The sequence below is a fragment of the Amphiura filiformis genome, chromosome 12, assembly GCF_039555335.1.
Source record: "Amphiura filiformis chromosome 12, Afil_fr2py, whole genome shotgun sequence".
Lineage (NCBI taxonomy): Eukaryota > Metazoa > Echinodermata > Ophiuroidea > Amphilepidida > Amphiuridae > Amphiura > Amphiura filiformis.
The window spans coordinates 48290035-48316639 of NC_092639.1; the positions used below are offsets into that span (position 1 = coordinate 48290035).

General features: G+C 37.3%; 1 protein-coding gene across 1 annotated transcript; it reads left to right on the forward strand.

The window, feature by feature from the left end:
* The first annotated feature begins 5 nt into the window (after positions 1-5).
* LOC140166866 (uncharacterized) lies at positions 6-26568 on the forward strand. The gene is given in 10 exon segments (XM_072190354.1): positions 6-1035; positions 1038-1627; positions 1841-2175; positions 14924-15452; positions 15671-15893; positions 22040-22138; positions 24757-25161; positions 25512-26042; positions 26298-26483; positions 26486-26568. Coding segments are annotated over 10 exon segments (3798 nt in total). The 5' UTR covers positions 6-218.
* Positions 26569-26605: the final 37 nt, after the last annotated feature.

A 26605-nucleotide genomic window follows, 5' to 3' on the forward strand; every position in this document is an offset into this window, starting at 1 on the left:
GGCGAGAATTAGTAGAGCGGCTACATGCGAAAGATGCACAGGTCCCATGTTCATGTTGTGGAGCAACTGACAGCAAAGCTGAAGCCTATTGCACTGACTGTGGAGGGTTTATTTGTGACGATTGTGGTGCCACTCATAGGAAGATTCTTGTCTTCCAAGATCACAAAACCATTCCATACGTTGATCTTCAGTCAGGCAAGGTGGACATCAAGAGTGTGATGAAGCAACAATGTTGTAAGGAACACAAAGGACAAATTCTGCAATTTTACTGCAAAACTTGCGGTGTTCTGATATGTCATGCATGTACTGTTATCGATCATCCTACATCAAATCACAACCTTGTAAACTTAAAAAGCGCAACGAAGGAACAGCAATCTGAAGTGAGCCAGCTGATGAAGGATTGCAGTAAAGTAAAAAATATAGTTGAAAGCTCTTTGAAGAATGCTGTGCAAATTCAGGATGATTTAGAGAAAAGTTTACGGAAAGCAAAAGTAGACCTTCATGAAGCAGCAGATGTGATTCAAGCCAAAGTCTTAGCAGAGATACAACAAAAAAAGATGGACTTGGAATCAGAATTGACCCAAGCTGCAGCTGTGAGCAAGAAGCAGATTGAAGCACAGGCAGAATGTCTTCAGATGCAACAAACTCGTCTACAAACAGCACTACAGATGGCAACAGAGGTGACACAAACTGGATCAGATCATGATCTTGCTTTAGTATTCTCTTCCTTGAAAGATAATCTGAGTCAACTGAGAGACATGAAACCAGGAATTATTGATGCAAACCTTGGAGAGATGGAGTTCACAATAAATCCTTCAATTCCATCTCTTGTGCTAAGTCTGGGATCATTGTCAGTTGGTGACAATGCTCCACTGACCGCTCACATGTTGGCCCAGGCCAGTCAGAAGGAGCAGAAACAGATGCTTGGCGAGCGCCTCTACCCCATCATCGACCAGATGCACGGAGACCTATCTGGCAAGATCACTGGCATGTTGTTGGAGATTGACAATGACGAATTGCTTTATATGTTGGAGTCCGCGACTCACTTAATGCAAAGGTCGAGGAAGCTGTTGAGGTACTCAAGGCTCATCAAGCCAAGGAAATCGGTGATAAAGTGCAGACTGTGATGCAGACGTCAGAGACGAGGATGAGAGAATCAAAACCAATGTCATATTCTGCATTAAATCATCTTGGATCGGTTTCAATTGGTAGCAATAAATGTAGGGCTGCATCATCATCAGGGGTCAAGGAAACAAAAATATCTGCAAATCGTAGATACAGTAAAAAAGGGCATAGGCATGGTGGTGTTGAATCATGGCAACTGAGCAAACAATTTGGAGACAGAGGGCAACAGACACCAGTGCTTGTACGAGGTAATCCTCCACTGACCGCTCACATGTTGGCCCAGGTTAGTCAGAACGAGCAGAAACAGATGATTGGTGAGCGCATCTATCCCATCGTTCACCAGATGTACGAAGACCTTTCCGGCAAGATCACTGGCATGTTGTTGCAGATTGACAATGCCGTGTTACTTCACATGTTGGAGTCCCGCGACTTACTTATTGCAAAGGTTGAAGAAACTGTTGAGGTACTCAAGGCTCATCAAGCCAAGGAAACCGGTGGTAAAGTCTAGACTGTAATGAAGACGTTAGAGACGAAGACGAGAGAATCCACCCCACTGTCATCTCCTGCATTAAATCCTGGATCAGTGTCAATTGGTAGCAATAAATATTGGGCTCTATCATCATCCGGGGTAAACGAAGCAGAAATATCTGCAAATCGTAGATACAGTAAAACATCTCTGTCAAAAGGGCCTAGACATGGTGGTGTTGGAACATAGCAACTGAGCAAACAATTTGGAAGCAGAGGTCAACAGAAACCACTGCTTGGACGAGGTAATCATGGTAATGGTCCAGTGACAGCTCACATGTTGGCCCATGTCAGTAAGAACGAGCAGAAGCAGATGCTTGGCCATGTTGGTGAGCGCCTCTACACCATCGTCCAGCAGATGCACGGAGACCTTTCCGGCAAGATCACTACTATGTTGTTGGAACTTGACAGTACTGAATTGCTTCACATGTTAGAGTCCTGTGACTCACTTATTGCGAAGGTTGAGGAAGCTACTGATACACTCAAAGTTTGGGGCTCAAGAAAACCGACGGTAAAGTCTAGCATGTAAAGCCCAGCTATGTTGCTCAATCTGGTAATTTCAAAAACAGCTTGGACAAGGTTTGAAGTCTGGACAGAAATCTAAACCATGGAATATTGTATTAAGCCAATATTCATCACAAATCAGGTTTTTCATGACCAAATGGAACCTACACTACAATTATCGATTCCCAACCAAGTATCCCAGCAATGTATTATGCACGGGATACAAAACTTCATTTTCTGGCATTATTATAAGGGATAACGAGGGGTGTCTACTGGTTTTGAATGTATGCACAAATGCAAACTTCCATCTGTATGGATCACATGTCAGTAGGTATCAAAGTGACTATACCAAATACACTTTGTTCCATAGTGGTTATGTCAACTGACAAGCTCGTTGTTTCAAATGGAGGTAGAGGAAGAGCCGTTGACCTTTGTCACGTGTCTAACCATGGCTCCGTCACCTTTGTTTCCAATGGACATTTTATTGTGAAATTTCATTGTACAAGGAATACATTAAAAAAAATCCACATAGCCCCCGCATGAAAAGTATTTAATTATCTTTGTAATCACTCAAAAAGCATTTTGTGTGAATTTTACGTCCGAACTAGGTGCTATTAAATTTTTATGAGCCTTTTTATTTTACATGTAAAGTCTATGGGGGTGACGATTAAAAATGGACGGTAATATTGAAAACCCCTCATTTTGGGCCATTTTAGACACTAAAATGCCCATACAAAAAAAATAGCACTTAGTTCGGATGTAAAATTCACACACAATGCTACCTGAGTGAGTACAAACATAATTAAATACATTTTATTTGGGGGCTATAGCACAAACAAAAAATGTCCTATACCTTAATGGTTATGGAACAAAGGTGCCGTATCCAAAGGTCGCAGATAGGGCAAACTATACCTTTTTTGGATTCCTTATGACCAGACGAGTAATTTGGTGTACTTTTTAAAAGTATTGGGATAATTTATAATTTTGACCCCCTATCCCAGCAAACACAAAAACGTTATATTTTGTGGCTTTTGGTTTAGGTAAAAACGTTTTAATAACATTAAAATGTCGGGTTATATAAAGGTCATGAAAACATTTTAAAACGTTTTGTATGAAAACACACTACAACAATATTTTCAAAATGCTAATTGTAAACTATTTTGCAAACATTTTTGCCAAATATTTTGTCAACACTTAAATAACATTATGTTAAAATATTTGCACCCAGCAAACACAGAAATGTTCTTAAAATGTTGTTTTCAAAACGTTTTAATAACATTTAAATGTCGGGTTATATAAAGGTCATGAAAACGTTTTTAAAACGTTATTGCAAATATTTTGGGCAAACATTTTTCGCAAAATATTTTTCAACCCCGAAATAACATTCTGTTTAGAAAAGTTTTCAAAAATGTTTGTGGAATGTAATACATTTTATACCCTTTATATAACCCGACATTTAAACATTTTCTGTAAAACATTTTGTGTTTGCTGGGCAGTAGATTATCAAAAATGTTTTTTAATGTTATGAAAATGTTTTATACTCTTAATATACCCTTTATATAACCCGACATTTAAACGTTTTCTGGCAACCTTTTATAGCCTTTTGCGAATGATGTCGAAAACGTTTTGTGTTTGCTGGGGTTTTACCTTAATTGACCCCTACCAAAAATGCCTGACACTTTGAAGATGGCAGCCCAAGCCAAATTTGTTCAGTCCCTTTCAGGCATGCCAAAAACACTTTCAACCCTTTGTTACAATGCAAGAAATGAAAAAATTGTGAAAAATGGTAAACTTTTGGCAAAAATGCAAATCACCAAAACATACAATTAATATGCCTACTTAATGGATTTCAAGAGGTCAGAAATCATAGGTCACAGAAAAATGTTGCTTTTTTCGCTCAGGTATACCGGAATGAAGATATGGGTAGGACGTTGAAAGTATTTCGACCTTTGACCCGAAGTAGCTTCAAGCAGGCTACTTCTGAGGCTCTTCTGCAAATGCATTTTAGACGATTTAAAAATTTCTTTAAAAATGCCAAAAATATTATTGTAAAAATATTCATGCAAACATTTTAATAAAATACTTACATAATATTAGTTAAATTCTTTTGCAGCAAATTTACATGTTAGTAAAGCATTTTATACCCCATATGCCATTTATATCGGATATTTAAACGTTTTCTTTGAATGTTTTCGAAAGGGTGTTCACTGGGATCTGATAGAGAAATATAATATTAATTTTGGTGTGAAAACAAAAACAGAAATCTTATTGTTTTAAAATCATATCCTATACTTCATTATTATCATGGTCGGATTTACCTTTTGTGGGGCCTGGGCCAGGCCAAAATTTAGAGGCCCCCAAACTCACCGTGAGGAAGGCATGTGCACTTTAATGACCAAGTGTTGGTTTACGTATTAATATTATAAGATGCCTGGAGGAGGAAGCATTATAATTTAGAGGGACAGCAGCATATTTTGTTCCGATTTTAGACATTTGACTTCAGACTATTTTAGCCCAAAATGAGGTGAATTTTGCTATGTAACGGGCCAGTGCCCGCGAAGCGCCCAGTGCAATTTTACCCTATTTTGGTCCAAAATATGGTGTTTTTCGGGCTAAAAAGAGAGATGCACAATGATAAATCATTTCGTAATTGGAACACCGGGACTAACAAATTAGGTACCAGCAAATTTACATTAATTCTAACTTGTTCATGGTTTTAATTGCTTTAAACCGATTTTCATATGAAATGCCATGTAGTCTTCCGCAATCACTGTAATCGCATTTTGTAGATATTGAATATTTTATTTTAATAAATCAAACAACCAAAACTAGAAAACGAATCAAAATAGCATTAATGTAAACCACACTACCCGATTTCTATTCAGTATCGAAGTTACGTAATGTTACTATGTCAACGGGATCACGCGCTAGAGTAATGAACCACGATCGAAATGATCACCACATAAAGTATATGGCACTCGAAGGCATACCAAAGTAGCGTGATCCGGTAACCAAGAGAATTACGTAACCACTTCGATGCTGAATTGCTGCTGCCCCAGAGGTACACTGCCACCCAGCTACTTCATTGGTACTCTAGAGTACCTGTGTGAACGAAGAACATGTACAGTACACAGACCAGTACTGGATTGGTACTGCACTATTACTCTAGAGTAGCCATAAAGTAGCTGGGTCGGAAGGAATCTGGTTGTGTACTAGTCTTGTCTTGTAACTAATTTAAACTTCCAAATTTTATACACTAGGAGAACAGACTTTAAGACTCATATAGCGACGTTTTCACGTATTTTTTGTGGGACCAGAGAGCACATCAGACAGTTGCATTTTGAAAACGAGGAATGTTCTTTTGATTTTTTGAAATTCGCGATATCATACAAATTTTATAGCAAATAAATGATGGATTACTGTGAATTGGATAATATCAGCTTATGATATGAAGGTCTGATGACGTCACTTATTGATGCCCCTGGATGTGGCGATCATAACTGGGGCCTTGTTGTTTGTGAAGTTGTAAGTGTAAATAAGTTTTTCTTTGTAATCATGGTAGTCTTTTATAAACTCTGTAATTAATGTTTTGTACTGTTTAATAAATAATAAATGATGTTAAATGAGTAAATGTTCTTAGTCATCCAGTAGTTTCAAACAGAGTTTGGGAATTAAATCTAATACTGGAACTTGCTTTTTGCAACAATTGCTACGTTGCGTCTGGAACCACCAGACTTCATCAGGCAACTGACCCGCTGGACTGGTCACGTGATAGACGGCACTGGACCCTCAATTCAGAACGAGGAAGTTGTTATTCTTGATCAGGAGGAACAATGGCATAGGAGAGGCATAAACGAAGCCATTTGGGAACGCATTGAGCTACCATCACTAAACAAGAAAGGGGGACTCCGCTTTAACTTAGCTCATACATGGGACCGGGCCATCGGGACGATATAGCCGTCTATCACGTGACCAGTCCAACGGGTCAGTTGCCTGATGAAATCGGGTGGTTCCAGACGCAACGTAGCAATTGTTGCAAAAAGTAAGTTCCAGTATTAAATTTAATTCCAAAACTCTGAATAAATGATGTTGTATTAGTAAAATGAAAGATTGATAAAATGCACACTCTCTTGACTCGCCTGATTTACTACTTATTTTCTGACACAAATTTCTCCTGTCACTAACACTAACTATATTCATGCTTCTGAGATGGATATACAATAATGGGTACACCACACTTCTAATTCTAATAAACTACTTAGTATCATAAGTTGATATTCTAAAGATCACTAGATGTGACGGAGGTGAGTGGCCCTCTAAGACCACAACGTGGAATGCCCTTTGTAGAAAAAATATCCGAATACCCCTTTAGGACCAAACCGCAACGGAGTACCCTTTTAAGGTCCCAACGTGGAATGTCCCTGTAATTTAAAATGAATAAAATCTGAATACCTCTGAAAAAGGAGTGCCCTTTAAAGCTCTTTAAGACCAAAATTTGACACCGGAATGTCCCTTTAATTATTCCAAAATCTGAATACTCATCTTTAGACCCTTTAATAGAAAAAGTAGCAATTACATATTTAAAGGGGCATTTCGTGATCCACAGCCTCATCCCCCACTTTTCTCAAAAAAGTTGAGATTTTTATATCACTGGAAACCTCTGGCTACATAATGTTTATGTACAAAATATTTCTTGCAGATTAATTCGTTTTGCAAAGATATCGTGAAATTTGAATTTCGTTCTGGTGCACCAGAACGAAATTACAACACATTGTCTATGGAGCAGTGTAATACACATAATCATGCGTAACTCGCAAACGCAAAATCGGAATCAACTGAAATTTTGGGAATAGGCTTTTTCGTTGATATGTACTGAAAATGTCATAAAAAAAGGATGCTAGGATCACGAAACACTCCTTTAAAATTAATGAACTATGGAAAATATAAAACTTTGACCTTTTCTACCTGGTAAATTATGAACATTGACTTTATGATTGCAAGATATGATAATAACAATAAACATGAACTGGTGATGGTCGAAGTCTAATCATAAAAGTATATTATTATGGGGTTTTCTTTACAAATAAAATATTTTGTTATTACATGTAAAGGAAATTTTAAACCAAATAATGTGTTTTTTTCATTATTTTAAACATACATTTTCAACTGGAGTGGAAAAAAGAGCCAAACGATATATCTGGTTCAACCCAAAGGATGCTGAAGGGGGCCTGGACCCGGGGCCCATCCCATCCACTCCTCTAAAACAAAAATCCCCAAAATGACCAATATAGTTTTCATTTGCGTAAAAACATTTCATGAGGCCTCCCCTGTCAAAAATATGGATCCTCCCTGCATCAACCTTTAGTTTCCTGTAAATTATGAAAAATCAGCTGTGTGGGGCACATTCAGCCACTTAATCCCCCCATCGCACACCCCCTGCTCACTCCACCACCAGCACCACCAGTACCACCATACAGCTTGGGCTGAACTCCTCTAGCATATATTATAGCTCTTAATATAAAATATGTAGTTTCCTGTTCTGCTGGGTCATCAAATTAAATTAATGAATTCAAATATGATAAACAATGGCAGAAGGAAACAAAACTTGTTTTCATGGTATGGATTGGAACTTTCGGAAAGTTCGCAAACCTGGCATTTCCTACCCAGCAAACACAAAACGTTTTCGACATGATTCGCAAAAGGTTATAAAAGGTTGTCAGAAAACGTTTAAATATCGGGTTATGTAAAGGGTATATTAAGAGTATAAAACGTTTTCATAACCTAACCTTAAAAAAACATTTTTTGATAATCTACTGCTCAGCAAACAAAAATGTTTTACAGAAAACGTTTTCGGGTTATATAAAGGGTATAAAAACGTTTTAATAACATTCCAAAAACATTCTTGAAAACTTGATACAAAACATTCTAAACAGAATGTTATTTTGGAAAAATGTTTGCCTAAAATATTTTCAATAACGTTTTAAAAACGTTTTCATGACCATTATATAACCCGACATTTAAATGTTATTAAAAGGTTTTGAAAAAACATTTTAAGAACATTTCTGTGTTTGCTGGGTTCAAATATTTTAACATAATGTTATTTAAGTATTGACACAATATTTGGCCAAAATATTTGCAAAAATAGTTTACAATAACATTTTTGAAAACATTTAAAAATATTGTTGTAGTGTGTTTTTCATACAAAACGTTTTAAAACGTTATCATGACCTTTATATAACCCGACATTTTAATGTTATTAAAACGTTTTTACCTAAACCAAAAGCCAAAATATAACTTATTTAAAACGTTTTTAAAACGTTTTTGTGTTTGTAAAATGGCCTCATCTCAATGGCATAGTTCAGTAACCTCAATAAACAATCATAACAAAATTTTGAGTATGAGTTTTTGTACCCAAATTTTCAAAGGTCATTCAATGAATGTACAAATGTATTGGGGTTAAAGAAATGTGCCCTGATAGATGAGCATGTTGTGGATCCTAGCGAGGTGTCCCTGAAAGAACTGTATCGTCAGAAACTTATTGTTTGAGTATTTTAACGCCACAAACTAAACATAGCTAAATAAATGGTGTGGTTGAGGAACATTATTACATACTGCAGTTACTGTCCGTTTTCCTATACACAATACACAGTGCTCTCACCATTGACGCGTGACCTCTACAAATGATGTATGTTGGAAGAATGGGCACTTGCCTAGTTAACATCACTGTGTGAAAAATAACCAGCCAATATTGAACTTATTCTCCAAACTTCTAGCAAATATATTTCTCTAACATGACCTAAAATTACAGCTAGGTTAGATGTTCAGAAATAGTCGCACTTTTGTAAAATATGAGTGAGGCAAAGGCATAGCTAGCCAACTCCCGTGTTAATTGAATGGAGATTTGACCGAAAATATTGGTATCGGACCGCTCACTTCTGAAGGATGCCACAAAAAAACGGTACAAGCTACATTTTAACTATTCTCTGGCAATCATCATGATGAGTTTCTTATATAGTATGCCGAAATTGGGTACTGTAGGTGATTGACAAAGGGTCGCACTTTTGTGTTTTAGGAAGGATATGTAAACGACAGATAACACCAAAAATATGAAGAAATTATTTCCAAACCGTGTTAAGGGATCTAGAATGAGCGTTTATTGCGTTTCGACAGTATTTTTGTGGAACATGAGAGCACCTCAGACCTATCGAATTGCATTCTGAATACGAAGCATGTCTTTCTGATATCAAATAATTTTCATTTTTGAAAATCACAATATAATACAAATTTTATGACAAATTATAAAAATTTGATATTTTCAAATTTTGATATATAACAGTCCTCGAAGTAAATTATATAAATCTAATGATATATTCTTAAAGTGTATGTAGCTGGGAGGAAAAGCCGACGGTCAATTGAAAATTTTGACCTTTCATATTGAAGATATGGATTTTTTCCCAAAAGACCTTTTTGTGTGTGTTTTTGGAAAAAAATCCATATATTCAATACGAAAGGTCAAAATTTTCAATTGATCGTCGGCTTTTTATACATACACTTTAAGTATAAATCATCAGATTTATAAAGTTTACTTCGAGTACTGTTAAATATCAAAATATCAATTTTTAATGATTTGCCATAAAATGTGTATTAAATTGCGAATTTCAAAAATCAAAATTATTTGATATCAGAAGGACATTCTTCGTATTCAGAATGCAATTGATATGTCTGATGTGCTCCAATGTCCCAAAATAAATACTGTCCAAACGTTCATACCCCACCCCTTAAGTCAACAATCATTATGTTGCTCATTTTCAAGACTGCTGGTTAACAAAAAGCAGGCCATTGTCTCATTTCGTGAACAAAGGTCCACTACCATTGTTTCCTTGCGTTTCCTTTATAATCGGTTACCCAACTGAAGCTGTATTATAGCAGCTCATTGCTATATCGCACATATAAAACAGACACATGTGCACAGCCAGAGGAGATCCGATTTAATCAGTTGAGCTGTTTCAATGAGTGTTATCTTGGTTTAATAGCTTTTAATGGGGTTTAAGTCCTGCAAAGGTCGAGGTGAATTCTACTGTAGACATGACTGCATCATGAGCTATCACATACTTTTTGAATTTTGACTGACCGTTCCGTTTTTGACGAAACCGTGACTACCTCATTTTTTCAATCCGTTCCACTGAGTCAAATATCTATCAATGACAACAAACATGATATACGCTTCGTGCGCTGATGATGCGCAGTGATAAGCAATGCGAATACAGATCATTGATTGATATTTGAATCCGTGGAAAGGTGTGAAAATGAGAGAGTTTCGTAAAATTCTTATATTTCAAGAACGGTGCATTCAATTGCCAAAATTAAAAAAAATACGTGATAGCTGATTTATTCCTAAACCACACCAGTTATTTAGTTATGTTTAGTTGTGGCGTTAAAATATCCAAACAATTAAGTTTCTGACGTCGACGATACCGTTCTTTCAGGGACACCCTGTATGTGCCTACGCCATATCATTTTGGTGCATGATTTCAACAACCACAGCCACAGCCTTGGTCATCACGCGCCGCAGCTCTAATACTTGGCACATTTCGTTTGCTTGTTTTGGAGACAAATACCACCAAATGAAGGTAAAAGAGTAATATTAAGTCACATGAGAGGAGGGTTGATACTGAGGAATGATACTGTTCAAAATAATACAGAAACAGTTTAAATATTCTATTCCTTATATTTTGCTGTATCAATAACCCGATCAATAAGTGCATTTAACCAGCGTCGCTACTTCCAAAGTCCAAAATGCAATAAATGCGTTCGAGATGTACAAGCTGTATCAAAATGATTGGTACCCATCAATTTTGATATTTATTGAAAAGTCTAGCTCTTCCAAATGCAATATTGGATACTGTTTAAAGGCCCAGAATGTTTAGTTCATGACTTGTTGGTTATATATTTAATCTACTATCATTTGGATCTCATGTTGAATTTTGTTGTGCCAGACTCATCCATTATCAATGAAAAGCTAGTACCAGTATATTAGTTAGATTTTAATTCGATAGCCATACATCTATATCATGTATATTGACAATATTTGTTGTCCATATTGTTCATTGTCCATATTCGTTGTGCTCTTGATTATTGTAGATTGGTATTGGCCGATACTAGCTTATACTTTCCAATTCTGTTTCATGATACAATGTAGCAGAACGTCTATAGATTCTTAACCACAGAGCATCACAGATTCTTACAATCCACAGGTAAGATATAGTTAAGAAAATTCATTTATTATAGTGGGAGGGGATACTTAAAAGCTGTCAAATTTGGTTTGTGTTGGTAGGTACCTTCAAGAATTAACTAACCATCTACACCTCGAGAGTAGGGTAACATACAACCCATTATGGTACGAGTGAGGTAGCATCGTTAGGGTAAGAAAAAATGGGAATATGTCCCCTTCCTCTTCATCAGAGTGAAACATGTGAAATATCGCTGTACAAATTATCCATACCCGTGGAGGGGGGGAGGGGAGAACATATATATTTTGTACAGTTGTGTAAGTTCATACGTGCAGGTAGTAAACAGTAAATAGAGCTACAATCCGTGCATGGAATGTGGTATGTAACTCCTGTTTGATCTGCTTTTTCAGTACGGTCCTTAGGTGCTACCAGATTCTTACGCAGCGTGGGTCTAAAGGTGGCAAAAACCCCATACTGCTGAAACACACGGCGAAGTTTCTCACTGGTTCCCCTGACATATGGCAAGTTGATATTAGCTTTGCATTTGGTGTTAGCATTCGCCGCAGAAGAGTTATCTGTTTGTTTTTCGGTTTGCGAGCTTTGTGAAATGTCCAACGCTCGTATCCACAATTCTGGAGCGCGGACTGCACATGCGACATATTTCTTTCTCTCTGTCTAATGGTCTGTAACCGCGAAATCCGCCCGGTGGAACAAAGTCCTGATTACGGATTGTAGCTCTGTTTACATTGGTGAAACCAGAAGGAAACTCAAGTTTAGACTTAAGGAGCATAAGACAGTTGCCAATTCCCTTGTATCCGCTCATACCAAGTCCGGACACAATATTGACTTGGACGGAGTTAACATTTTGGAAAAGGACAGCAAGAACGATACAAGGAAATCCGTGAAGCGATCCACATTAGGAGAGATCCGCAGCCCAAAATCAACACCTCGCAGGGGTACGAACTACAAAAACCCCAATTTTTGGATTGTGTATCGCGCTGCAATATGAATTTAAACAAATCCTTTAAGGGTATATAATACCATGATTTTCATCAGTACCCCCTCTTCTTCTTTTTCTTGCAAATTTATGAAGTACATAAATATGTTCATCACCTCATGTCCTGAACTTATAAAATATATCTACATACAATTTACAAAGTGCTTTTAAACCATTTTAGTAAATAATTTTGGCCCTATATATTTTTTGTTTACTATATCCTAGTAACTCAGATGTGTGTTTCATAACAAAACATAATTTATTCTATTCTATAGAATACAATAAATCTTTTGATATGCTATATATAGAAAATGTACTCAGCCATGCATGCTAAATAACACTGACTAAATTCAATAAGCTCTTCCACAGTGGATGCATAGCCAATTTAATACTATGTAGCTTTTATCATGTTTTTGTTAGGCAAAGAGATTTCAAAAGGCTATAGGTCATCATAGGTCAGGTTACAGGTCACTTGGTTCAGGTCAAATTTAGGCATCCATTTTGAAATACATGTGATAGTCTTTGATTTATCATAATGAGGCATCAATTTTGTCCCGGTATAATCTATGTAAACGTTGGCAAATTATGTGGACACAGGATAAGTTAATGTACTAGAATATATTACACAAGTGGATGCTAAAATAGTTTAAAACTGAATCATATTAATTGCTCCTTTATCCACCCATAATTTATAGCAGTATACATACTTCCTAATTGTTGTTCATGAATCATGAATTAATCATTATTTATGGTTTATAATTATAGCTTGATCTCTACCATATATAATTTTTGATTGAGGCGAAAGAATTACTCCTAATTGCACACTAGAACCTAACTTGAACAATTTTTTTAAATCATATTTGAGTGGACACTACGAATGAGCCGTAAACTCGGCAACTTGCATTCTGAGTTACAGTGGAAAATGTACGTACGTGAAGGTCGTATTCATAGGTGTCTCAATAAGGTGCGACAAGAATCTCATCAAACGCAGGTTAAACCAATCAATAATCCTATTGCTGCAGAGGATAATAAGCTTCTACCTATTTCTGTAGAATAGTTCTTGTCTTTGTTTGCTTTGGCTAAATCCTGCTCAAGTGGTGGATAACAAAGCATTGTATGTATAACCAACAATTAACAATGAGAGGACATTCCTGAACCTCATTGACTTGGGGATGATTTGAAGTGACCGCCAATTATGACTGTTTGATATTTGTTACCAGAAATGTGGAAAAAGAGACACATGTAGAACCGAAAATAGCTACAATTTTGTTGAAGGAACAGAGTTCAACAAACCATAACCCCGCTTCTGGATAACGTTTGAAGTCAAATGATATACCATTTTAAAGCTTATGATATATATTTTCTAAACACGAAATAAAACAAAATTGACCGGAACGACTTTACAGCGTGATTCGTGGTGTCCAGTCACATATAGGCTACTGCACTACTGTATACTAGTATATTTATCACTCATTATCCATGATATCGGAACATGTATAGTTACCGTAATAGTCTTAGCCTTAGTACCGCCAACGTTTTGTGCAACGCAACAACCAAAGTTGCACTGTTACCTTTTACATACATACGTGTTGACACATACTCAAGAACCAGATTTTAGTTTAATTTGATTTTAAGTCTCTTTATTTGCAATCATAATCCAAGTCCTACATCACCATAGTGTAACCCTCCACGTTCATACTCTTCCAGTAGCCCTGGCTGTATTTGAATTCCCGGTTTGAATTTCATGCTCCTCATTACCGGTTGAAAATATAGAACAGCAGTAGCTCCCTACTCAAATGGCCCATGCTAAACTTGTTGTGACTAAAGATTTAATAGAATGTGGCATTTGTTTGTTGACGATCCAAGAGCCTAAAGCTCTTCCTTGTCTCCACTCGTTTTGTTTAAAATGTCTGTCGCGATGGGCGCAAGGAAAGGAAGATACAGTCAGATGTCCTATTTGTAGCCAAGACTTCCCTATTCCACCAGAAGGAATCAAAGGATTCATTACCAACTTTGTCATCAACACACTGAAAGAGAGACGGGAATTGGTAGAGAGAGAAGCTGCATGCAAAAGATGCTCGGATCCCATGTTCATGCTGTGGAGCAACTGACGACAAAGCTGAAGCTTACTGCACTGATTGCGGAGGGTTTATTTGTGAGGATTGTGTGGTTTTGCATAAAAGGCTTCTAATTCTTCATGATCACAACACCATTCCATATGTTGATCTTCAGTTAGGAAACGTCGATATCAAGAGTGTAATGAAACAGCAATGTTGCAAGGAGCACAAGGGCCAGGTTCTACGATTCTACTGCAAAACGTGTGGGGTCTTGATATGTCATGAGTGCACTGTTATCGATCACCCAGTATCAAGTCATAGCCTTGTAAACTTAAAACATGAAACAAAGGAACAGAGATCTCAAGTATATTTGGAGATGAGCTTAGAGAATGCTAAGGCAGAGCTATATCAAGCAGCAGATGCAGCACATGACCAAATTACACAGAAAGTAAAAGTGCAAGAGGTAGAATTGTCCCAAACTGCAGCTATGCAGCTGCGAGCCAGAAGCAGATTGAAGTACAGAAAGAAAATCTTCAGACGCAACGCAATCGTCTACAAACAGCACTACAGATGGCAACAGAGGTGACACAAACGGGATCAGATCATGATCTTAATGCCTTGGTATTCTCTTCCTTGAAAGATAATTTGAGTCAATTTAGAGGCATGAAGCCAGGAGCTGTTGATGAAAACCTTGGAGTGATGAAATTCACTGCAAATCTCCCAAAGTTATCTCATACGCTAAGTCTTGGATCCGTGTCAATCGGTCACAGTAAAAGTAAAGCTCCAGCATTAGCAGGGGTCAAGGAAAAAGAAACAATACCAATTTGTAGTTATAGTAAATCAACTCTGTTAAGAGGAGATAGACATGGTGATGTTGCAACATGGAAGCTCAGCAAACAATTAGGAGATAGAGGACCACTGAAATTACAGTTGGGACGGGGCATTGCAGTGACACCAATGGGTGATATGATTGCAGCCGACTGTGGAATTTCAGGACATGGACAAGCTATTATGGTTTTAAGTCAATAGGGTAATTTCAAATTCAGCTTGGGTACCAAACAAGGTTTGAGATCTGGACAAACATCGAGACCATATGGAATGCGGTAGTCAGCCAAGATGGAAGAATATTCATTACACATTGAGTTTCCCATGTCAACGTTTATGACCAAAATGAAACCTACAAATATCGGTTCCCAACCAAGTCTCCCAGCAATGTATCATCTGATGCACAGAATACACAGCTCTGTGGTCTAGCATTGGATAACCAGGGATGTCTACTGGTTGGTGAGATTAATCAAAAGTACATTAGTAAGCATAGATTGGATGGATCACATGTCAGTAGTATCAAAGTGGGCATACAACCTGGTTACATAGCGGTTACTTCAACTGACAAGCTTATTGTTTCAAATGGAGGTTGGGCACCACCTTATAATGCACAAGTTCTTGATCCTACAGGTAACATCCTACACACACTCAATCCTCCTACAGGGGGGGGGGGCGTCACCGTGGAGGCCATATGGCATATGCGGTGTAGCATATAATGCTATCTACATAGCAAACTGTCAGTCAGACAGATATGGAGGAGGTATATATTGCTATTCTATATCTGGTCAATACATGGGATGTATCACAAAGGAAGTAGAATATCCTACTGATCTTGCTCTATCGGAGAATGGAAACTAGTTGCTCGTTGTTGAATATGAAAGAGTCAAAATTTTCTCCAGACAGTGAGTGTTTCCGTCGTAAATTTCGCAATTTACAATTTCCATGATTCACAAGTTAGACCTTGGCTCAAGTATCATAACCCCAAGTTTTTTTTAATCATTTTGGTTTGGTTAAATTCTTATCAATAATGTAACATGAGCAGTATTCTTCATAGAAACGTTTTAAAAACGTATTCACGACCTTTATGATAACCCAACATTTAAATGTTATTAAAACGTTTTGAACCTTTTCTATCGGGTTTTTACCCTTTCTGGTTCGATCCATTTTGGTTTTTCTTTCACCTTCTCTCGAACCTCATATTACATATCAATTTGTAAGCGCTCTTTAGCAAAGTCATAGTTCATTGAATTTACAACCGTATGGCAAACAGGCGAAAATAGTAAAGATTTGCAATTTAAAGAGAATTGACCATTGCTCATTAAAATGAGGCTACTAAACTACGCAAAAAAAGTTTCTTTATGGTTAGGAAATTTATCCAATTTTAAAATCTATCGACCAATGTTGTACGTTTGCTAAATAATCGCATGCGGGAGATTGTCCTGCGCATTTTGACACCTCAATCACTACCCTACGACACTCCTGAGAAAAGATATGAATGTTTAAGTAACACGAGTTCGAAAAATTAAAATTGCAAAGAAGCCTATTCAATGGTTTTTGAGCCGATTCACTGATCCAAGACGATTTCATTATTCCCGCCTTTTCAATTTTAATTTAAAGCATCTTAATTGATGCATGTTGGATAATCCTTTGCTTATTGTAGATGAATGATCAAAGACAAAGGTGAGTGGGTACTAAGACATTTATGTTTTGAGAGATGGATTTGGAAAAGGAATTCAAAACAGGTCATGATTACAGCTGCATTCCTGGAAGCAGAAGGAATTGAGACACTTGAGTGGCCCTCCAGAAGCCCTGATCTTAACCCCTTGGAGAACCTTTGGGATCAGCACAAGAGACGAGTCAACAAGAAGATAAAGGCAGATACAACTCTGCTGGGATTGCGTCGCATCGTTATCAACGAGTGGAACGGGGTTGAGCAAGGTAACTTTCGACGCCTCATTAGGAGCATGAGATGCCGCGGACGCGTGGCTGCTGTAAGGGAAGCCAACGGTGGACACACAAAGTATTGAAAGTCTGGTAAAGAAAGAGATTAATCTCAAGTGAATTTGGGAAGCGGCAGTATGATGCGTGAAATGTGCTCAGCAATTAAACAAAAATGTTATCTGCATTTTTGTTGTTTTTGTGTTCTTTTATGCTGAAAACTTGAATAGGCCTTTTTGCAATTTTCATTTTTCGACCTCGTGTTACTTAAACATTCATATCTTTTCTCAGGAGTGTCGTAGAGTAGTGATTGAGGTGTCAAAATGCGCAGGACAATCACCCGCATGCGATTATTTAGCACACGTACAAAATTAGTCGCTAGATTTTAATAGTGGGTAAATTTCCAAACCATAAAGAAACTTTTTTTGCGTAGTGTATATGGACAATATAAGTGTGCTCTTTCATTTAATGACATAAAATTTGAAAAAATATTCTGAGGGACACTTTGTTGACTTTTAAAACCTGAATTTTGGTCAAAAATGTGCTTGGATGGGTAGTTTTCATGCAACAGATTTACCACTACCACATTCGCCTTGCTATAACATTGAATTGCGTTATCTGTTGACCTAATAGGGAAAAGTGTTTTAGGGGAAGTGTTAGCTTTCGTTTAATATAAAAAACCTTTTGATTGGATGAAGGAACACTTGAGGTTTTGACAAAAACCAATCATATAATCCTATTTTCCACTAGATCTCACACAGCTCTTATGATGCTATGCACTCAACCGTGTAGTATAACACAGAGTGCGTACTAGGCTAGACTCGCTGTGCTAGAAATATATGTGTGCTCCGAGGTGGAAACTGTGCGTAGATGCATTTATAAGAGAATCGTTCTTGTAGTCAAACCTTTTCATATGAATTCGGACGAGCGGGCATTATTTCATATTTGGACTAGTGAACTTTATTTCGAATTCGGACTAGCGAACCTCATGAAATTCGGACTAGCGAACCGTATTCATAATTCGGAATAAGAAACATTATTTTATATATATTCGGACTAGCGACCCTTCGGTCTTGCGAACCTTTCTTTAAATTCTGACTAGCAAACCTTATTCAAAATTCGGACTAGCGGACCCTCGGACTAGTGAACCTTCGGACTAACGGACCTTCGGACTAGCGAATCTCCGGAATACCGGTCTGTAAACAATTTGGAAGACAATATCAAGCCCCGGGATCAAGCCTAAATGATTAACCCTTTCTGTTCAGCCCCTCGCCTATGAAAGACCATGCGGTGCATCTAAGTTTCTCCCATTTGAAATGAAAAATAAAATGTCGTCGCTGGGCGGGAAAACCTTCTCATTGTGCATGAGGTAAAAGTGACGAATCATCCAATTTATTAACCATTATTAATGCCAGCTTAAAGTGACAACAAAAAACTACCCAAATGCTCAATGATATTTACTTTAAGTGTGCTTTATGTTCCCTTGCTGTCAAATCGGGCAGTTTGTTTCTGTTATCATTTTGTTAATATATCGGTAATATTGAAAATTCAGCTTCTCATCTAAACATCTAGAGCACGTGGTGCATCTTAGGGACGCACCAATAGACTTCAAGGGGGGGGTTAGGAAGTTGGGGTCGGGGAATTTGTTTTTGCTCATGTAGTGGGGGAAGTTTGTTTTCTTCAAAACTTCCTAACCCCCACCTTGAAGTTTAATGGTGCGTCTTTTAGGACAGAGGGTACTGCGTTTCAACCAATCGGAGGAGGTTCGAACTTTGCAAATATAGTGTTATTTGATAAGTATGTTATATATCCCCTTACCATGCTTACAGCAAATCGGACAGCTTGTTACTGGTGTCTATTTTGTTAATACTATAGGCTAAGTAATAACAATGAAAATGCACTTGAGGTTTATTCTGCCCAGAGACGATGTATATTATTAAGTTAATTATCTGTTCAGCTTTCACCTAAACTTGCTGAAGAACTCCAGCACACACAAAACGTTTTTAAAACGTTTTAAACAGGTTATATTTTGGGTTTTGGTTTTGATAAAACGATTTAATAACATTAATTGTCGGGTTTTATCAAAATCATGATTAAATTTAAACGTTTTGTATGATAACACACTACAACAAAATTTGTAAAATGTCAAAATATTAACGTCAACATTTAAATAACATACCGTATTAGAATATTCTGCAATAAGTTTTCTAAAATTGTTTTTGAATGTTATGAATATAATCTTTATAATGTTCATTATATCCCAGCAAATACAAAAATGTTCTTAAAACGTTATATTCAAAACGTTTTAATAACATTTATTGTCATGTTATATAAAGGTCATCAAAACGTTTTTAAAACTGTGAAAAACACTACAAAATCGTTTTAAAATTCTTTTCACGATGTTATTGTGAAATATTTTTGGCAAACATTTTGTCAACTCTTAAATAACCTTATGTTAGAATGTATTGTATCAAGTTTGTTTAAAATGGTTTTTTTAATGTAATGTTATGACGTTAATTTACGCCAAAGAGAAATACCGAGACCAACACAAAATAACTAAATGAATTCAATAAATTAATTTCTTTGCAATATATTTTAATTCTTATTTCCAAATACTACGACTCAATTGATAATGTGTAAAATATACAAATTAAAGCGGTGTTGACGACCGGCCAGCGTGTATGGCAAGCTAAGCGGCTCAGAACGTGGGACTAGCTACGCGCAGCTTCTTTCTCGTTACGTGCAGCTTATTAACCAATCAGATTCGCGGTTTTAAACACGTGGAGCTGATGTAAACATCCTCTCTCACAAATATTACGTTGTTAATTTTTGTAAATGAAAATATCTGTAGTATATCAGCAAAAAATGGTATAGGTGCTATTAAAGTAATATCTGAACAGAATGATGATTGTTCTATATAAAGGGGCTATCATTTTTCTTCGGAAGGGGATCCCAGGTATGGGGGGTCATATTTTTTTGTAAAGAAAAATAGGGGGGAGGGGGTCATAAATTGATAATGACAAAATGTAGGGAGTCACAAGATGACTACATATAGTGTGTTTATTGTAATCAAAAAGACTGATTAAAATACAATTTAACCGGTCTAGGGGGTAAGGTGTATCGGTGGTGGGAGTCGGGGGTCATAACATTTTGATGCCGAAATAGTGAGGGCCGCAATTTATTGACGCCGACCTTTTGTAAATTTAGGAACCCCCCCCCCGTTCCGAAAAATATGATGACCCATTTTACTCTCTCCATATGTACACAGTGGCATGTGATATCGCTTTCCCTGCAATATCTTTACACAGCGCTTTACATCAGTAGTAGTTGTTTTTTGACCTTCATATCCCCTGCACCGCTAATACAGCCCGAGTATAAAGTTACTTGCTATTAAACACGGTGTAAACTTGGAAACACTAAATAAATATGCTTTTTGTCATTTTAGCCAGGCATTAGCAACATGTTCTCTTGACACGTGCTGTGATTTGGCCTCCTTTACCCGTTCGTTATCTATGCTAATTCCGTAAATTAATTACAAGATAATAATTGTGACAGAGGATACCTATAACTATACTACGCGTAGCTAACGACCCAACCACGTGATTAAATTTGACTATTTTGATTGGTCAAACAGCTGCTCGTAACGAGAAAGAAGCTACGCGTAGCTGTTCCACGCTTTTGGCCCCCTTGGCTTGCCATACACGTTCTCTAAAATTGCATACATAACTTGTGTAGTTAGCGACAATGATTCAGTCTGGGTATAAACACAGCTTTACACAATGACTAATTTACATAGGCACAAAAGACCGTGTTCATGTACCGTTACTCAGCCAAAAATGGCAGAGTAGGTCCGGATCTTCTGTACATGTTCCTATCTTCTCAACGTTATACCTTTCCAACAAGGAAAGAGATACGAAAGGCGAACGTCTAGAGTAGTTTGAAACATACTGCAGTTACTGTCCGTTTTCCTATACACAATACACAGTGCTCTCACCATTGACGAGTGACCTCTAAAAATGATGTACGTTGGAAGAATGGGCACTTGCCTAGTTAACATCACTGTGTGGAAAATAACCAGCCAATATTTTAGCTATTCTCCAAACTTCTAGCAAATATATTTCTCTAACATGGTTAGAGGTTAGATGTTCAGAAATAGTCGCACTTTTGTAAAATATGAGTGAGGGCAAGGCATAGCTAGCCAACTCCCCGTGTTAATTGAATGGAGATTTGACCGAAAATATTGGTATCGGACCGCTCACTTCTGAAGGATGCCACAAAAAACGGTACAAGCTACATTTTAACTATTCTAAATAGGTTCTAGAAAATATAGTTTTGTAACATGTCCTAAATTTTTAGCTAATTTAGATGTTTGGAGAGGGTCGCACTTTTGTGTTTTAGGAAGGATATGTAAACGACAGATAACACCAAAAATATGAAGAAATTATTTCCAAACCGTGTTAAGTCAACAATCATTATGTTGCTTATTTTGAAGAATGCTGGTTAACAAAAAATCAGGTCTTTGTCTCATTTCGTGAACAAAGCTACACATACCATTGTTTCCTTTCGTTTCCTTTATAATCGGTTACCCAACTGAAGCTATAATATCAGCTTTATTGCGATGTCGCACATTGAAAACAGACACTTGTGCACAACCAGAGAAGATCTGATTTAATCAGTTGAGCTGCTTCAATGAGTGTTATCTTGGTTTAATAGCTTTTAATGGGGTTTAAGTCCTGCAAAGGTCGAGATGAATTCTACTGTAGACATGACTGCATCATGAATAATTTAGAATTCTGAGTTTATTCTTCTGATCTGTTTGGCTCTTTTGTTTCCATCAGATTTGGATGAAAACAGAAGACACCATGGCTTTGCCACAAGAAGATGCTTAAACACACACCTATTAGACACCTGGCTTTCTCAGCTTCAATTTGATGCAAGTAATACTTCAATTTGCAGGTATGGATTGGAAACATAGGCCTACATAAGAATAACCAGCAAACACAAAACGTTTTCGACATTATTCGCAAAAAAGTTATAAAAGGTTGTCAGAAAACGTTTAAATGTCGGGTTATATAAAGGGTACATTAATGGTATAAAACGTTTTCATAACATTAAATAACATTTGTTGGTAATTTACTGCACAGCAAACACACATGTTTTGCAGAAAACATTTAAATGTCGGGTTATATAAAGGGTATAAAAACGTTTTAATAACATTCAAAAACATTTTTGAAAACTTGGTACAAATCATTCTAAACAGAATGTTATTTTGGGATTGAAAATATTTTGCAAAAACTGTTTGCCCAAAATATTTACAATAACGTTTTTAAAATGTTTTCACGACCTATATATAACCCGACATTTAAATGTTATTAATACGTTTTGTAAAAAACATTTTAAGAACATTTCTGTGTTTGCTGGGTGCAAATCAGAGGAGGCTTAAAGGCATTCCTACAATGCACTATGATTGGGAAATTTGATCAATATAACCCAATTTTAAAGGCAAAGTCCCCATTGCCATACACACAAAATGGTAATTTTAAAACTGCAGCCAACGAGCTAATAGGTGAGACTTATGACTGATATTTGATTTTCCTACAGGAAACATTCATATTGTGCCACTGCATTAATTTTATTCCTAAGTCTCGATGTTTTGAATGTTAAATAATAGGATGAAAACACCAGATATTTGCACACAATCCCAATGCAAGGTATGATCAACTGTACCATATGTGTACAAAAGCCAGACATACAAGGTCAGAAACCCCATTGGGTTGTGGGAATGTCCTCTGGGTGCAAATATTTTAACATAATGTTATTTGAGTGTTGACAAAATATTTGGCCAAAAATTTTTGCAAAAATAGTTTACAATGACATTTCGAAAACATTTTTAAAATATTGTTGTAGTGTGTTTTTCATACAAAACGTTTTAAAACGATTTCATGACCTTTATATAACCCGACATTTTAATGTTATTAAAACGTTTTTACCTAAACCAAAACTCAAAATATAACTTATTTAAAACGTTTTAAAAACGTTTTTGTGTTTGCTGGGTATGTCAAAATAATACTTTTTACTGAAAAGGACATAAATGTTGAAGTGTTAGGGGCTGTGCAATAATTATGAGGCCTGGGGGAGGGTAAAATTGGGGGGGCAAGAAAATTTTGGCAAGCCGAGAGGGGGGCAAGCGATTTTTGGCACACATTCATGGGGAAACATGGATTGGAAACATGCATAAGAATATGTCAAAATAATACTTTTTACTCAAAAGGACATAAATGTTGAAGTGTTAGGGGCTGTGCAATAATTATGAGGCCTGGGGGAGGGTAAAATTGGGGGGAGAGACGTTTGGCAGGCCGAGAGTGGGGGCAAGCGATTTTTGGGGAGCCGTTTGGAAATTTTACCCCCCGGGGGTGGTTCATAATTATTGCACAGCCCCTTAGTTAATAGTTATCATCAAACTGAGACTGCTAGATGGAGATCAAGTTACAAGTGATTGTGAGATAAGTACAACATTTGAACTAGAAGTATATTGGGAACATTTCCAACAGTGAAACGTAAAAATTGTTTGGTTGACAAATTGTGGTCTAAAATAAGAGCTAAGAAGGTGCATTCTGGAAATTTTTGTTGAATAGGGTATTGTGCATGTGATGAGACCGGGTGTCTTCCCCATCCCCTAGTTGGTGCACTAACATGTCCCAATAAATAGGTAGGAAGTATGTAATTTCTTTTACAGATTTGAAAAGGGTATGATGCGTTTCCTTATCTTTTACTGTTTGTTTTGTATATTGTAGTGGTGGATCAGATGACCTAATTAGAAGCAGCATTTTGTTGCAGACATAGAAACTAGGGTAGGATCCAATCTCTGGAGTCCTATCTATCAAGGATGCCACAAATAAACGCATTCTAAGGTGAGTAACCATCTTTTAAGGAGCATGATCCAATTTACAATATCATTACACTATCTATAGCCCCCCCCCCTTGAACGGTTAAAGGTGAAGTAAATTACTGACTGAATTTAAAATAAAATCTCTTTTTGTCAACCCATACAGAAAACCAGTTAAAACCAAGAAGCTCATACAAGAATACAAGAGCAGTAGAAGATCATGATATGTAATTATTGATGTATACCATAAATGAACATTGCCTTTTCAAACTGTCTGGACTAAAGGGAACTTTCATATATTATAAGTGAGTGGATACTCAGAAGTATTTAAGACTGAATGAGTTAGAGTCATATTGACGAGGTCAAGAGTCATATCATTGAGTTCAAGTTATCTACTTTATATGTGAGCAAAATTACACTTACTGAACATTTTACTTTACATATATAAATTATGACATAACCACCAAATGCTAGTTAATGTTAACTAACCCTATATAGGCCTAACCCCAAGCCAACCACAGTGAGTCCATACTCTATGTATTGCCCTGACAAATTTAATGGTCCTATTTGAGTTTGATGCTCTTTAACACCAGGGCAAAATGGCTCACTCTGGACCTGTTGTGACTAAAGATTTAACAGATTGTGGCATTTGTTTGTTGACGATTGAAGAACCTAAAGCTCTTCCTTGTTTGCATTCCTATTGCCTTAAATGTCTGTCTCAATGGGCTAAAGGAAAGAAAGATAAAGTCAGATGTCCCATTTGTAATCAAGACTTCCCTATTCCACCAGAAGGAGTCAAAGGATTCATTACCAACTTTGTAATCAATACACTGAAAGACAGACAGGAAATGGAAGAGAAGCTGCATGCGAAAGATGCACGTATACCATGTTCAAGCTGTGGGGCAACGAACAGCAAACCCGAAGCCTATTGCACTGACTGTGGAGGGTTTATTTGTGAGGATTGTGTAGGTACTCATAGAAGGCTACTAATTCTCCAGGATCACAATACAATTCCATACGTTGATCTTCAGTCGGGCAAGGTCGACATCAAGAGTTTGATGAAGCAGCAATGTTGTAAGGAACACAAAGGTCAAATTCTACAATTTTATTGCAAAACTTGCGGGGTTCAGATATGTCATGCATGTACTGTTATCGAGCATCCTACATCAAGTCACAACCTAGTAAACTTAAAAAGCGCAACAAAGGAACAGCAATCTGAAGTGAGCCAGCTGATGAAGGATTGCAGTAAAGTAAAAAATATAATTGAAAGCTCCTTGAAGAATGCTGTGCAAATTCAGGATGATTTAGAGAAAAGTTTACGGAAAGCAAAAGTAGACCTTCATGAAGCAGCAGATGTGATTCAAGCCAAAGTCTTAGCAGAGATACAACAAAAAAGATGGACTTGGAATCAGAATTGACCCAAGCTGCAGCTGTGAGCAAGAAGCAGATTGAAGCACAGACAGAATGTCTTCAGATGCAACAAACTCGTCTACAAACAGCACTACAGATGGCAACAGAGGTGACACAAACTGGATCAGATCATGATCTTGCCTTAGTCTTCTCTTCCTTGAAAGATAATCTGAGTCAACTGAGAGACATGAAACCAGGGATTATTGATGCAAACCTTGGAGAGATGGAGTTCACAATAAATCCTTCAATTCCATCTCTTGCGTTAAGTCTTGGATCATTGTCAGTTGGTGGGAACAAACGTAATGCTCCACTGACCGCTCACATGTTGGCCCAGGCCAGTCAGAAGGAGCAGAAACAGATGCTTGGCGAGCGCCTCTACCCCATCATCCACCAGATGCACGGAGACCTATCTGGCAAGATCACTGGCATGTTGTTGGAGATTGACAATGACGAATTGCTTCATATGTTGAAGTCCCGCGACTCACTTAATGCAAAGATTGAGGAAGCTGTTGAGGTATTCAAGGCTCATCAAGCCAAGGAAATCGGTGATAAAGTGCAGACTGTGATGCAGACGTCAGAGACGAGGACGAGAGAATCAAAACCAATGTCATATTCTGCATTAAATCATCTTGGATCGGTTTCAATTGGTAGCAATAAATGTAGGGCTGCATCATCATCAGGGGTCAAGGAAACAAAAATATCTGCAAATCGTAGATACAGTAAAAAAGGGCATAGGCATGATGGTGTTGAATCATGGCAACTGAGCAAACAATTTGGAGACAGAGGGCAACAGACACCAGTGCTTGTACGAGGTAATCCTCCACTGACCGCTCACATGTTGGCCCAGGCCAGTCAGAAGGAGCAGAAACAGATGCTTGGCGAGCGCCTCTACCCCATCATCCACCAGATGCACGGATACCTATCTGGCAAGATCACTGGCATGTTGTTGCAGATTGACAATGCCGTGTTGCTTCACATGTTGGAGTCCGCGACTTACTTATTGCAAAGGTTGAAGAAACTGTTGACGTACTCAAGGCTCATCAAGCCAAGGAAACCGGTGGTAAAGTCTGAGACTATAATGAAGACGTTAGAGACGAAGACGAGAGAA